Source organism: Manduca sexta, chromosome 23 (assembly GCF_014839805.1).
Source record: "Manduca sexta isolate Smith_Timp_Sample1 chromosome 23, JHU_Msex_v1.0, whole genome shotgun sequence".
NCBI classification, from domain to species: Eukaryota; Metazoa; Arthropoda; class Insecta; order Lepidoptera; family Sphingidae; genus Manduca; species Manduca sexta.
In genome coordinates this window covers 10,648,590-10,664,701 of record NC_051137.1, presented here as the reverse complement: position 1 = coordinate 10,664,701, position 16,112 = coordinate 10,648,590, and the positions used below count along the sequence as shown (strand labels likewise).

The 16,112-nt window shown below is 36.2% G+C and overlaps 2 protein-coding genes across 2 annotated transcripts in view; one reads left to right on the top strand and one right to left on the bottom strand.

Annotated features, from left to right (window-relative positions):
- Positions 1-2,528: 2,528 nt before the first annotated feature.
- Positions 2,529-4,261, bottom strand: LOC119190280 (activity-regulated cytoskeleton associated protein 1-like). Its single transcript, XM_037441784.1, has one exon. The coding sequence runs from the start codon at positions 3,841-3,843 to the stop codon at positions 2,752-2,754; it is 1,092 nt and encodes a 363-aa protein (XP_037297681.1). The 5' UTR covers positions 3,844-4,261; the 3' UTR covers positions 2,529-2,751.
- Positions 4,262-6,368: 2,107 nt separating this feature from the next.
- Positions 6,369-16,112, top strand: part of LOC119190262 (long-chain fatty acid transport protein 4-like) — a 10,695-nt gene continuing 951 nt past the window's right edge. Inside the window, exons 1-6 of the mRNA XM_037441732.1 lie at positions 6,369-6,872; positions 7,867-8,017; positions 11,475-11,712; positions 13,150-13,402; positions 14,204-14,402; positions 16,095-16,110. Coding sequence (XP_037297629.1) covers positions 6,706-6,872; positions 7,867-8,017; positions 11,475-11,712; positions 13,150-13,402; positions 14,204-14,402; positions 16,095-16,110 — 1,024 coding nt within the window. The 5' untranslated portion in view covers positions 6,369-6,705. The remainder of the gene's footprint in view (positions 6,873-7,866; positions 8,018-11,474; positions 11,713-13,149; positions 13,403-14,203; positions 14,403-16,094; positions 16,111-16,112) is intronic.

Sequence of the window (16,112 nt, the reverse complement as noted above, 5' to 3'; positions counted from 1 at the left end):
ATCAACGTTAACACTGCAGACATCACAACCTTCTTGGTTGGTGTCGTCGCACTGAGGACGGCTTAAGGCGTCAGCCACAACGTTAGCTTTTCCGGGAGTATATTCGAAACGAATATCAAAGGCTTGAAGCTTCATAGCCCATCTAATGAGACGCCCGCTTGGCGTTTTGAGGGTTAAAAGCCATTTTAGCGGCTGGTGATCACTTTTGACCACGACTGGATGTCCATCCAGATAACCCCGAAATTTATCTGTGGCCCAAACAACTGCTAAAGCTTCCTTCTCGGTCGTGCTATAATTTCTTTCCGCTGACGTCAACAGACGGCTGGCATACTCAATAGGCCGTTCTTCGGGCCCTTCGCCCTGAAGCAAAACAGCTCCTAAAGCGTAGTTGCTGGCGTCTGTGCGTAATACAAAGGCCTTAGTATAATCAGCCTGAACTAATATAGGCGCGGAAGTTAACATGTTCTTCAGGGACTGGAATGCTTCCTCTTGGGGATGTTCCCATATCCACGGTTCGTTCTTACGAGTAAGCTTGGTTAAGGGTTGACTTACTTGGGAAAAATTCGGAACGAACTTCCTGAACCAGGAGCATGTTTGTAAAAATGATTTTAAATGTTTTAAGTTCTTAGGACTGGCCATCTGCAGGACTGCGTCGATCTTTGCAGGATCCGGCTTGATGCCTTCAGGAGTTATCACATGTCCCAGGTAATTGATCGTTGGTCGTGCAAAGAAACATTTTGCACGATTTGCACGAAGGCCGAATAGACGCAACCGGTCAAATACTTTTTGTAAGTCTTCTAGATGGCTAGAAAAATCCTCTGAAATGATTAGCAGATCATCTAAATATGCTAGCAAAACAACGCCCTGCAAACTAGCGCCAGAACGAAAACGATCAATCAAACGTTGAAAGGTCGAGGGCGCATTCTTTAAGCCAAAAGGCATACGTGTGAAGCGGTATGTCCCAAATGGAGTTACAAACGCGGTTTTATCACGATCAGCTGGGCGAACTTGAACCTGCCAATATCCCGCTTTCAAATCAATTGAGGACATGAAACAATGACGCTTCGTAAGCTGCAGCAGCTCATCTATGAGCGGAAGCGGATAACTATCCGTCTTCGTCAGAGCGTTTAACTTGCGATAATCTACGCAAAATCGGATACTATTGTCCTTTTTGGGAACTAATACGGCAGGAGAGGTCCATGCAGACTCGCATTCCTCAATTATACCGTCTTCCAGCATTTTATCAATTTCGATTTTCATCAACTGCTTCTTTGCAGGAGTGAGGCGATATGGAGGTACTGATATAGGCGGATGATCCCCAGTGTCGATATGGTGTTCGGCATACGGAGTGGGAGCTCCCCCTGGTCCGAAAGACTTCTTCATTATCGCCTAAAAGTGAAGCTAGCCTCTCACGTTCGGGGAGGATTAAGCATGGTTCCCTCGTCTTCTCTTAGGAACTCAGCAGCAGAACAAGACGCAAGGCTGTTAGAATACTCATATTCTAATGGATATACTTTTCCAGAACCATGAAAGCGCCATGTGGAAGTAGCAAAATTAATTTCCAATCCAGCTGCTGTTAAAAAATCTATACCTAACAGTGTATCATTGTCCATCGCATCGGGAAAAACAAAAAATTCTACATGAACACTCCTACCTTGAATCTTGACTTCAAGCGTCGTTGACAGCATCTGGCGTGTTAGCGCGGAACCGTCGGCGAGCTTAACACGCATTGGGCTTGGTTTGAAGAGTTGATTATGCTGTTTCAGTAGGGCGTAGAGTGTGGTTCCGGCAATAGATCCTTTAGACGCGGTATCGATTAAGCCCATTCCTTTAATACCTAAAATCTCGATACCTAAAATAGGTCGCCGTAATGTACCCTCATGGCGAGAATTAACTGATGAGAAGGTAACGAACCTCTCATTATTGCGTTTCGAAGCCGGACCACTTAAATTATTCATTTTCAGATTGTTTCCTGGTAAATTCTTAGTGACCCTGTTCAGTAAACCGGTTTTCGAAATTTGTCCCGAAAAATTCATGGTCACCCTACTTCGTGAGCCCATTTTCGGAATTTGTCCCGGAAAATTTATGGTCACCCTACTTTGTGATGGACACTGTTGAAACCTAACATTTTTGATAACGCGATGTCTACTATGCAATATAGGTAAATCACAATACTTATGCAAACCATTATTTACGATACACTTATTATAGTTAGGTTCCCTAGGAAGCAATAACTCACGTTTACTAGGTACACGAGTGCGATTAAAAAGACTCCCCCCTGAATTACAGGACGAGATGGCACATTCATAATACTTTTATGCTTAACTTGTTTATAGGGAACATTCATATTACGTTTACAAACAAAATTACTATCGGGGGGTGTACTTTCGTTATTATACGAACTATTAATAAGACTAGGTTCTGTAGTGGTGAGTCCTGTGTTTACATTAGCACAGTTTGAACTTGCAAAGTTAACACTACAATTACGAGAACATGAGTCAGGTACAACCCCAGTACAAACCATAGGATAGGTATCAAAATTACTTACGTGCGCGGACGCCTTACCAGCAGCCGTTGCAGGAGGGGTCGGATATTTTCGCGGTTTCGAGCTCGACATCGGAATAAAATCAATCGCGCTAAAATTTGAATTACACTTAGAACAATTAGGACGAATCACTCCGCTCTCGCCGCATCCATAACACGATATAATATTATTATTCTTATTGTTTATATTACTATCACGAGCACGATCTACACTTTGTAATAATTTACGACACTGTTGACGTGTATGTCCATAGTTTTACAATAAACACAATACGACGCTTTCCTCATCGGAGTAGCGTTGGAGTCGATGCTTGGTATATGATGACGCGAAGAACCCTCTGCTGTCGAAGACTGACGGTTGTAAGAAGCTCGTTGCGTTGACGGCCGCATCGTCGCGGTCGTCGCAGGCGTCGGCGATATAGCGCGGGCGCGCGTAACAACGGCGGCACCCTTTGAGGTGTCGGCGCGCGTAACAGCGGCGGCATTCTTTGAAGTGTCGGCGCGCGCCTTTTGTGAATCCGCTGTGGCTTCCTCGATGCTTCGAGCTTTGTGAAGGAAGTCATTAAAATTAGAGAACTCTTCTCTTCGAAGTCGTTTACGTATGTTATAATTAAGGAGTCCGTAGATCATATCCAACTGGACTTTTTCAGTGAGGTCCCCGCTGGGTAGACGTGCTAAATGGGCGCGCGCTTTAGCCACAAAAATATCTGTTTTCTCTTGAAGCCCTTGTGGGTTGGAGAAGAGTTCCACGTATATACGATGTGGCGGTCGGCTATCTCCGAAAGCGCTGCGCAAGCATTGAAGTGCGCTATCCCAAGTGGTGATGGTCTGTTTTACTCCTTGCCACCACGTGGCTGCTTCGTGAGTAAGCAGCATTGATAGCCCACGTAGAGCGTTAGTGTCGCTAACGTTGGCACAGTCTTTAAACGCTTCCACTGCATCAATAAAACCATCGAGTGACTCCGATGTCGCTCCGCTGTAACGAGCCTTACACGTTGCGAAGTTGCCTGGTGCAGGTTGAGCAGAGGACGTAGGTGTGGCCGGCGCGGGTGAAACACACGCGGGCGAACAAGATGGCTGACGGGCATCTAGAACTTTATCAAGCAGGCGTTCGAAATGTTCCGCTTGCGCTTGCTGCAAGGATGTCATCATAGAGGCGATATCGCTCGCCGTGATGCACGCCGAACCTTCAGTCACGGACACGCGGCGCCGCTCCGTTGACCTTGGCGTCGCCATTTCTTCTTGTTCCAAGTCGAAGTACTCGGTTTGACGTCGTTTGTTCCGTGCCGTACGTGGCATTTTGGAACGATCACGTAACAGTTAGTTAGCACTTATTCACAAAACTTATTCGGCCCTTTCGTTGGGCAGCCAGTTTTATAACAACTTTACTTTGTGGGTTCGGGGCGAATTGAATTGTAAAAGCGCGTGTGATTGACGACTAAGAATTTATTATTATTTGACACATAATCAATAATATACACAACTACACAATATAAACGCAAATACATTTAGGGTCTAAAGACGGTATCGCGACGGAGCTCGGGTGATGCGTGTACGCGTGTGGCGAGGGCCGACAACGGACTGGCGACGCGTCCCCGAGCCGCTACGTGGCTGTCCATTGGCCGAGCGGTAACGCGAGGCCGTTGTTAAAACGCTCCGCGCATGCGCGCTACTCGCTCGGCGCGTTTTAAAATTCGGACACGTTATACAGTTAATATTTATTTGTAAAAAAAATATTATAAATATAATACTAAGTAGGTACTTACTTACTTATTTTTACATGTTTTATAAGGGTTAGGCGCCATCCCAATGAAATCAAAAATAAATATCGATTTCACATGAATTCAGTTGTTTTATTTAAAACCGTTTCTAAACGTAGTTGTTAATGTTATTAGCTATCTAATCCAGCGAAGTTGCTGATGTTTATAAAATAACCCTGAATTATAAGTTTATAGGAAATATTGTTTTCGACGAAAGCTTTGCCATCTAGTGCCACAATATGAATCTTTTACCCTATCAATACTTGACATTGTCGTAAGTTACTCATAGGATAGGTGGTGAAAAATAACATTTAATTTGTTCATAAAGTATTTTTGTATATCTGGATCTATCTAGTTAATAAGGTCTGTCGGGGGAAGTGCGCCATAAAATTATCATAGCTGGATTCAATGCAAAATAATTTCTTTTTGTGCTGACTTAAGAATATAATTTTATTAATTTAAGAATATTTGGTATTTTGTGGAAATCATATTATTCATATTATAATCATATTATTCATATTCAAGGAAATCAGACAATAAATTAATAATATTTTGCTCAAAGTAAAAAAGATGGTAGTAGGCGCACTTGCCCGCGGAAATGGGGCAAGTGCACCTGTGTAAAAAAAACGCCAATATGAAACATTATAAAGAAAACACTCATTTTAGTCCATAGAAAAATAAGTTTTACCCGCATTGCTCTTGGATAATTTTTAATAACTCAATATTATAACAAACTATGGCTGTCAAATCAAATTCGGGGCAAGTGCGCCATATATTTGTAAATCAGGGTTTCAAAACATTTTACCCATTTTTTGCTATATTTAGGTATTATAAAGTTTTATGTGCGGATATGTTGCTATAAAGAAATGGTAGCTTTGATACGAAATCCATTTTATTTCTAAAAACTAAAAACAAACATACAATAATGTAGGAATTAACATTTTTGAATGCGTTATACTTAACTCAAAAAATTTGAATTTGGCCTTATAACATTTCCATTTCTTCTTTTGTAAAAATGAACCATTTAAAACAAACAAATATCCGACGAATTAATCAATACCTACGTCCTTTTATTTAAGTCAGCTCAAAACAAAGTACCTTGAGTACAAAAAATTATGCTGTTACATTTTAATAATAATAAGTCATATTAGTAAAACATATTCTCAAAAAAGGTTGGTAATATATGGTTCAAGGGCAAGTGCGCCATACGAATATTAACTGTGGCGCACTTGCTCTACTCGACAATTTTGACGTAAATTTTTTCGCATTGCTAAAAAATCTTTATTTTAGTATATATAAATAAAATTCGGGCAGGAAGTTTACAGGAATATGTTAAATATCTTGAAATATTTGATGTCATCTTTCACGGGGTCATCTCTGTTTACAGGTCTAAATGACACTTAAAATAAAATGGCGAATAATTCGTATTATAATGAACAGAGCCATTTATATTTTTAGTGGATCTGTATTTCAGTTAGTAGCATAGATATAAGATTGCGGTAATTGTATAACATCAATAGTTTTAGATTTTTTTAGGGCAGGTGCACTTACCCCGTTGGCGCACTTGCCCCCCCTGACCTTACGTACCCAAAAACAGGACCTACTCACATTCTATAATTATGTGAAAAGCGAAGAAAATTATAAACTTTATAAAAATCGTACAAAAGTTTCAAAAGTATTTAAAAATGTCTCAAAACGTAATTTGTAGAAATAACTCAGAAAATAAAATACCTAAGTTCCGGAAACTTTCATTTTTATTCACACTGTGGCTCTTGGGTCGGTTTTGTGCTGCCAGCTATCGTCGTGCACGTTCCCAATAGTTTTTATTAAAGTATTATAGTAAAACGTAAGTGAAAAAGTTATGATAAATTCTCTTGACAATTACAAGATAAATAAAAAACAATGATAAAAGATTTATATTTAGTCATTGATAAAAAAGCTTAAATGCAGGAACTAAACGCAGACTGTCAAAGTGACAGTTTCTAAACGGTAGAGAAATAAAGAGTGTTTATTATATTTCGTATACATTGCTATATCTTAAAGCAAATTCATTTACCTTCTATCAACGAAACAAGCAGTGTATATTGTATAATTGTCATTAGTAGAAATGTCGCAGTCGACTTGAAACACTAGTTGTAAAGAATAATTTCGTAATACTAGTTTTTGCTTTAGTTTCTAATTTTTTGTAAACAAATGACCAGAGTGCGTCACCGTGGCCTATGATCACCATACAATTCACAGTTTAAAAAATATTACGAAATTATCAGAAGATAATTATTCGTTTTATTGTTATTAAAAGTAGGTACATCTATGAAGTATTTGTGACGAGTCGCAATACTCGCGGTTCACGGTGTTTCAACGACGGGCAGTTCGCCGCATTTCATTGCGAAAGGCAGTCGTGATGGGCTTTCCAATAGCGGCTGCTGTGGGGGCTTTTGTGGCGTTATGGTCTTTCCAAGGCCTACTTTGTGCCCTCGTAGTTTCTGTGTGTGTGGGTATCTTGTATGTTGCAGTGTTCCATACGCGATGGTGTTATGTAGCAATAAAAACAATCCCGCGGGACCTTTAGTAAGTACAAAAAATTGCGTGTCATACTGTTATAAAACTTAACACTTTTGCTTTGTTTTTCTGTCAGAGAAAGTTTCTTTTGGTTTTGAAGTTAAAATATATGTTTTGGGGTGCTTAAAAACTTATTTTTACGAACTTTTTCACATTGTTTTTGCGTGTTTTAATATGAAAATAATTACTACTTTTTCACCATCACATTGTTAATGAATTTATTTATTTAACAATAATTTGGCTTCTGCAATAAGTAGGTCACTATAATTTATTGTTTGTTGATAAATCAGTTTGAATCATCTGTAACAGATAAAGGTCAATGACATTATCTATCTACATTATTTAGGCAATATCTATCAATCATATACAGAAATGGGATAGTATTAATTAAAAAACATGAATCAACAAATTTCTGGTCCACCAAAGTAGTGAAAGTTAGTTTTTCTTACTGAATGTTTAAGTATCATTTAAATTTTGGACATGTTGTAATCCATAACATCTTAACATTAATGCCTATTTTATTAAGCCTGCAAAACTGCTGCCTGTATACCACCAAAGTAGTATTTTTATATGAAGTGCTAAATAAATAATAAAAATTCATGATATTTACAAGTGAAGTCTAGTTAACTTTTAGTGACAGTAAAATACTTTGCCTGCCTGTTTACCTATATCATGAATATAATGATAAAACTTTAATGTTACAAATATGTCAAATATCCATACTTATAAATGGGAAAGTAACTTTGTTATGCTTTCATAGCTAAACCACTGAACCATTTCTAATGATATTTTGTATGGAGATAGTTCTAGACTTTGGATTCCAGAAAAATGTATATTGGGTATTTTATTCCTAAATAACTACACAGGGTGATGTGATCAAAAGCTAATTAATATATGATCGCTTTAAAGAATAATTTCTTCTGGAAAAATCTCATTCTTAATTTCTAGAAATCATTGCGATTTTAACTAAAGTAGGGGATATAATATTCTTTGAATATTTTAGTGCATTATACACTTACATGAGGATTATGTGGGTGACACGACAGATGAGCAAAAAGAACCTGACCATTCCAGACATATTCCATGATGTTGTCAACAGACAACCAGACAAACCATGTTTCTTATACCAGGATGAAGTGTGGAGTTTTAAGGAGGTTTGTATCTAACATTCATGTTTTTTCGATCCACTCTTATAATATTAGGGTTGGAGCAACACACTTTTGTATTGTAGAAATAATTTGGCCTTGTTTTTATAAGTGGCTTCCTGTCATATGTCTACCCTCTAGAGATCCAATCCCAGGCAAACAATGTTTGAAAGAAATCAATTATGCCTAATCTGGGAATCAAAGGCTAGACCTGGGCCACAGTTTATATAATTAATACTTGAAGCATTAATTTGAAATGCCAAAGCATTTTACAAATTGGTAGAAAGTAACTAATCACTCTTTCTTTATTTATAGGTTTGAAAAAAACATTACATTATTACATGTAAATTAAGATCTTAATAAACAGGCATTTAAATTTATTTATGGCTATTGAAATGCCATTAAGGATATTTAATGACCCATTTTCTGATGTATTCAAGTAAAAAAGGGTCATTAAAACTATTCTATAAATTTTATTACTACCATTAAGAGTCTGTTCCACAACTTCCAAGTAAATGCTACTTATCACATAAATGTATAGTAAAATACAAAAGTTGCACTATAACTTCCAAATAAATTATAATAAAATGAGTTCTATGAACATTAGCTGTTTAATATTATAACTGTAAAATTAATTTAGTTGAAACTTGTGGAATAGCCTCTTACAATGTATAATATTAATATATTTCCAATTATAAAAACAAACAATTATTGTCATATTTTTCATCAAAGACGAAACTCAGCGCCGAAATATCGAATTTCTTTTTCTTTAGCACTTCATCGTCTGTTGACACTAACTAAACCAAACACATCATCAATCATTACTCGACACGAAATTTTATTAGCGTATCAGAAGTAATTTTTCGAATAAATAATAAAATCTCGATAAATCAAGAATAATGGCACTTATTCTTTCCTTTAACTGATAATTCTTTCCTTTCCTTTGACTTTCTAATCATTAACTTTCAGCATTGATAATCTAAGCTGTAATTCTAATAAAGTCATAAGTGTCAAAAGTTTCGCTCTCGAATAAGGCAATTAAAAATAATATGCGACAGTATTTCGATTAGTAAAAGTATACGAGAGTTGCAACCGACGTTGATATCCATATCACATACCCGATTAGCTATTGCAATTAAAATCACCGCGAGTTAATGTGTACTAATTTAGTCGCTATCCCTTAGACAATAGGCAATAACGCAGCGTGAGCATAACATTATATAGGTTTTAGTACTTTTTAGGACTTGCACGTATATTTTCGATTTAGTGTTAATAATTTTTTGACATATACTGGCTTAATTCTAATCGTATGCTAATGTTGAACGAATAAGCATTGTATGCATGAAATTTCAGTTCTGTATTTAAATAAGCAGGACAAGCCTAGTTTAATGTTAAATTCAATTGTACGGAAAATTGGTTGCGTAAACCTAAACACATTGGGCTTGTGTGTGTTTTAAAAATGGTTTCAATTTGATTCATCTTTTAGAACATTTAACTGCGTAACGTTTTCTATGAATATTAATGATTGATAATGTGTGTGAATCTATGAAAGATTACTGAAAAGATGTTTGTGTCGTTTTTGTAGATCTTTTTTTAATGATGAATTCCATAATATTAGAATCTTGTAGTAATAGAGCGACAAATTGAGTAGTGATTAATAAATCCCGTGTGATCTCCAGAGCTCATAAACACCCACGATATTACATGAACCATGGACTCGCTACCGGCTTAAGGGAAGAAATAAGTTTAGTAATGGGTGTGGGTTATTATTATTTTTTTTAACACGGGGAGGAGATCTATTAAAGGATTTCTACCCGAGTTACTGATTTAAACCGTTCTATCGACTAAAACCCCACCATACTATTATCTCGCACCATACTATTATATCGAAGGTCACGAGGTGTATATGCAACCGCAACCTTCGCAAGAGTCGGCTCTTAGGCAGAGATTCGCAGTCTCTTGGCCTTATTTGACCAGTTGCTGGTTACCCGCCGTCCGTCTGCAGGCCCATATTGGCAGGATGCTGGTCGTTTCTCTGACGTCTTTCTGCGAGAGGGGAGTCCAATGGACAGCTAACTCTTTCTTTTCGCCGTATCTTTGCCAGAACAACACTTGTCGAGAACCGGGACAACACAGCTCCACCCATCTTCGGTTGTTAACTTAATCCTACATTGTTTTGTTAGCAGCGTTTCATTTCGTAAAGAATTACAGCATAATATGGAACGTCATAACTGACTGACAATTGCATTAGTATTGTACCTAGGAAGGGAAAGTAGAGAATAATATTAAATTAGCAATGTTTCTTGTGACAAAAGTTATACACGTATAATGAATAAAATAACAGTCCCGTCAATTATCGAATATCTGTAAAGGGTTATCATCTCAGAGCCTCAGATCTTGCGGGATTTTGTCATGAATCCAAGAGCTCCATTTACAGACCGGTTTTAGCAGACTTTCGCGTTTACGTACGCGGTACGAGTGGCGCAACGTGTCTCAGTAACTTGTCACAAAGTCCAAAAATATATATAATTCTTTCCTTTCCGTTAGTGCTTTAATGTGCATGAGCATTTTGGGCATGAGATATTTTAATAATATTATATGAAATTTAAATTAATTGTTAAGACAGGAGAATTGTTCAATTTTAGATTTCTGAGCGCTGTAATATACCTAATCTAAAGTCCTAGATATTAGAATTATAAATGTACCTTATTATTCGCATACAGCCATGAATAATCCAGTAATCATAATTAATTACTCCAACAGTATAATTAATAAATCACGTTGCTATGCTTTGCCATTGAAATCGGTTTTGTTTAATTTCTCTGAGGCAAAGTAAGTCATTTTAGTCACCCTTAAAACCAGAAGTTTTGTGTGTCCGACCTTTAAGGAAAAGAGAGATTTTGTCGGGTCAGGTTGTTGGCAATTTCACTGACCTCACGAAAGAAATGAAGGTTTACGTAACAGTACTTCCAGAACCGGCTTTAGGACTTGCGTACACTGATGAATAATATTCGGATATTTTGTTCCCACACCTGGGCCCTTATTCTGTATGATAGTGTAAACGCGTAACGCGGCCGTGTCATGTTATCTTCGAGAAATGTGCGTGGAATGGTATTCTGTAAGCCAAATTTCTATAGTCCTAAACATGATGCGTTGTGTTACGTGCTTGTTACGCACTGTTAACATAACGTGCGGGATAGAGAATAAGGCCCCTGATTCGCTTTTCAAACCATGGAAATTACTTCAACCGTGACCCATCCATACTGTGACAAATATGACGCAATTCTTTTATTCCATAATGCCTGTTATTTTTACATACTTGTAGATAATAAACTATGTAAACTAAGCTATATCCTATATGTGATTTCCTTAGCGAGCTAAGTCAAACTCGGCCTAATTCTGGGTCTGCATCGGGCTTACTTGCCACGTGATACAAGATATTCACAAACTGAAATATTCATTGTAGGTGGAAGATTTCAGCCTTCGCGTGACAGCAGCACTAAAGGCGCAGGGCGGCAAGAAGGGCGATATAGTCGGCTTGTTATTAAATAACTGCCCTCAAATGCCGGCTATATGGATGGGCATAGCACGGCTTGGTGCTGTCACACCACTTATAAATACAAACCAGCGGGGCAATGCACTTGTACATTCCATAAATGTCGCCAAATGCGATTACCTTATATTTAATGATGAGTATATGACAGGTGAGTTGTGAAATTTGCGTAAATATATAGCTGATATTGTTTTACTTTATATTTAAGTATACAGAAAATATTATATAGTTTTATTAGCGTTTATTAGAGCTTATAGAAATTTATCTAATACCATCGATATTTACTTATGTACCACGTACGATATTTTTTGCTAAGAAATAAATGTCTATTAAATTAATTATTAATTAATAATCTAATATCATTTGTTATAAAAATAGCAAGGTTAAACAATATTTCTAAGTATCAATGCAACTTGTACACTTTGTTCATGCTATCAAGTATCATATGTGAAGTACCTATGTCCTACATTATTGAAAGTGATAGGCCCTCACCGATTGAGTGTAAAATGGAATCTAGAAAACCTTGTTCCACAATCAAAAAAATTGCGAAACTAAATATTATATACGTAGTAATGTAATTATACAGTGAGAATAAACTTTATTCATCCTACTAAATGTTATAACGCGTAATAAGTTGACGTATATGTACGTTTTTTTTCAATTAGGCACAATTAATCACGATCTCAGCTCACTAACTCGTTTTTCTGTACAAAATTATGATGATACTATTGAGCAGACTTGTTATCTACTATACGGATTGGTAAGTATTGTCAGAATAGTCTATAAGTATAAAACTTCGTACAAACAAAGTACATAAATAAAAGAAAATATCAACAAAGAAAGTCGAAACACGAACTAAGGTTTTAGAAAACATCTAACACGTACTTTTACGTAAAAGAAAATTGATATGTTATGCGGTCTGTCTTGCGGTCTTATTTCTGCTACAATACAACTATATTTTAAACATTTATAAGGTAAGTATAGTAGATAATGCTTTGAACTTTGGACCGGTAACGCCGTATGCGGAATAAAATTATGAAACAAAATCCACGTCAAATACAGCTTTATTTATTTTGAATTATTGATCGTCGACACGCTACTTATTACAATAATGACTTTCGGTACGGCTTTGCAGTCTACATGTATATTATATATTTATATAAGTATAAGCATTTAATGTAAATGCGACTAAGAAATTCATACAGACAGATTTACCAGCCCGAGCCTCAATTAAAAAATATAATTTTACAGAGGACCCGATTTAATTGATTTATTTTTTTGATATTTATTGAAAACATTTTGGTTTATGCTATAAAAATCTTAATTTATTCATTATAAATTTAAATGTCTCGTATATCACAAATCAGCGACAGAATTCAAAACCTAAACATGTTGCAAGGGCTAATATGACTTAGATATTACCTACACACATTTAGTTTTTGCCTGTTGAGAAGCAATCATATTATTTAGTTTAGACTTTCGACTTTGTTTTTTGCCGTGTTTACAACGTTGTCAGTTCGTGCATACAAATTGTAAAAAATATAAATGATATTTTATAAACAATTTGACAATATTTTTTTTATTTCAGCTATACAAGACGTCCAATCTGAACTGAGTCCTAGCCTTAAGCTATATAAGTTTACACACCGGCCACTGAATCCGTCGAACCCTAAATCCCAGAATAGTGGGGATGCCGTCGCAGATTTTACTAATATTTTGGAAACCACACCGCCTGCCGATTGGACCCTTGCGAATGCAGACGGGTTTGAAGGGAAATTGTTATATATCTATACTTCTGGAACTACCGGACTGCCTAAAGCCGCTGTGATATCAAATGCCAGGTAAAATAACTATTTTTTTTTTATAAATTCGCATTTTATTTTTGATTCTATTACGTCTTAAAGTCTGTATAATGCGCGTGCGCATTTTAGTCGTCCGCGGGCCTTAAAACCCCCTTTTGTAAGCAGCGTCACTATCATTATTACATAGAATACACCAAGTTAATCTCAGCTCAAACCTCACAAGCATGCTATATACCGAACTTTGGTTATTAATTAACTTACACAGCATAGCAAAAATATTTTTTTTGCTATGGAGTTCGAGTGACGCAGAGGCAAATAAATATGTACCTTACATTGTCAAACGCTTAACGATCAGTTATGGACGATTATGTGTTTTCAAGGATAACAAGTAACAACCAATGTGTAAAAATGGAATACGAGTGTTAGATAATATTTGTTCATTGTTAGCTTCGTCGAAGCGGTTTTCCAATGATACAATCTCTGTAATTGAACCATCTTTCTTAAAATCTTTACATGGTTCCCGTCTGAATCACACGAGGTGCAGAGCTGAATACGTTTTCTATCAGACAGTATCACTATTCAGCCTTCGTTAAGAATTTTATTAAGTATATTGCCTCATTTATGTAGTCGATCTTTAAAACAAATAATACCTAATATAAATGCACAAACTATAATACAACTTAAAACGTTGACAACACGAAATCTTATTGCATACGTATTCGATTGAATTTATACATTATACAAATCATTATATTAAGCAGTCATTGACCTGAAAACGTTAATTGGCCAACAATAGCTAGTGTACAAACAGTGTCTGAAAATTCAATCATTACGTTCCAGATTCGTGTTCATGGCAACCGGCATACATTTCTGGCGTCTAAATACGTCCGACGTCATTTATTGTCCATTGCCGCTGTACCACACCGCCGGAGGAGTGATAAGCGTCGGTCAAGCACTCGTGCTGGGTTGCACAGTTATTCTAAAAGCGAAATTTTCCGCATCGCAATATTTCCCCGACTGTGTCAAGTACAAGGCGACGGTAAGTTACGTCGTAGCGAGCGTGTTTCCAAGCATTATACGATACGATATACACCCGCCATTCATCATGTACAAGACAAAAAGACTGTCTCGTCCATTGTATATTACTCAATAGTAAGTACATATTTTTGTAAAGTATCCTACCTAATACCGCATATAGTCCCCGTATATGGGATGTAAACCCGGCATAATTCTCCCTTCCGTCAAGAGACGCCAGACGTCTTATCACGTTGTTAGTTGGCATTATATTTAGACTACACTGGGGTATTGTATCAGTGCTAATGTATATTTAAAATAACTTTTTGCGTTTAAGTTCCGACGTAAACAATATTCCGAGAAACGTGTGTCGTGGAGAGTCGTATATAAACGTTTCTAATAAATATACCTCGTTGGTGTCGTCACTGCACTTTACGTTGTTCATTAGTCCGTGGACAAACGCTTTAACAGTGGTTCAAGGCTAAAGCGCTGAACCGGATTGTTCCTGACCTAATATAACCTTAATAACATGTTTCACACTAAATACATCGCAATGCTTTGTTTCACGAATTAATGATTACATTGTTTTTTATTTCGAGGTCTATACAAACTTTTAAGAAAATCTAAACCAGTTAAGTACTTCAGTTTGATAAGACTTTTATTTATTTTAAGTCTCACACCACAAAATAATATCCAAATAGTGTTCCGTGTTTTGGCGCCAATTTGTAAAAACTTATCAATGAGTGTGTAAAAATCTAGTGTCTATGTTAATGAGGTTATCTTACGAGTTGTCTTTTTCTATTTAAATCATTAGCGAATCGTGAAATCGATAACAAGATACTATAGTTCTAATTCATTGTGTCACTTTTGCACGAAGACTCGATGGATGACATAAAGTTATTTAAACTACTTTTTGGGTTATATTTCTGGGATGTACTTAATATAAGATATTTTTTAATAGTTCCGTGCAAACAACACAATTCGTTTATGTCGTGGCGAACGCGATTTGTTTTATCAATTTTGTTGTTCGACTCATCGTGTACATTTCCACTATGTGAATGCATTAATACTCGCTAATAGACTTCTTTACATAATCCACCTTTGTTTCTTTATGACCAATGTTCTATTTGGGCTTTAAAAATGTTATAGGATATTTATTTTTTACAATTATTATTTATGTTTCTTGTATGGGTTCGTACTATATTGCATACCGGCTACTGCAATCGTGTCGCCAGTTTCCATGTTTAAAACTCGTTTAGACAATGATAACTGATAATTATTAGGCCTAACAAAGTCGAAGTCAATACTAAGTCCGTCCTTGTTTGTCACATCCAGTTACTACTTACTGCCTTTTAGGAACATTGATAGATTTTAAATTTTAATGAACAGTTTAATCTAGATTTATTATACTCATTATTCGATTTGAATCCTTTAGTTATGGAGAAAAAAAGAAAATATGAAAAATTACCTATGAAATATGATTATTCTTCTTATTAAATGTTGTTAATCATGAATGCTTAATTCAGGCAAACCACAATATTCAATAAAATATATATTACATAATATATTTTCCGATTTACATTGAAATACAATTTTAATTAAAAATATATTTTTATTTTATGTATGTATTATACTATAAAAAGATTTATTTTTTCATTCCAAATTCAAATATAAAAACCTTTATCTGTTTCATTCCAAATTCAAATATCTGTTCCAGGCGGCGCACTACATCGGC

Excerpts from the sequence above, each read along its gene's own strand:
- LOC119190280 (XM_037441784.1), bottom strand. The coding sequence starts at position 3,843 with ATGCCACGTACGGCACGGAACAAACGACGTCAAACCGAGTACTTCGAC.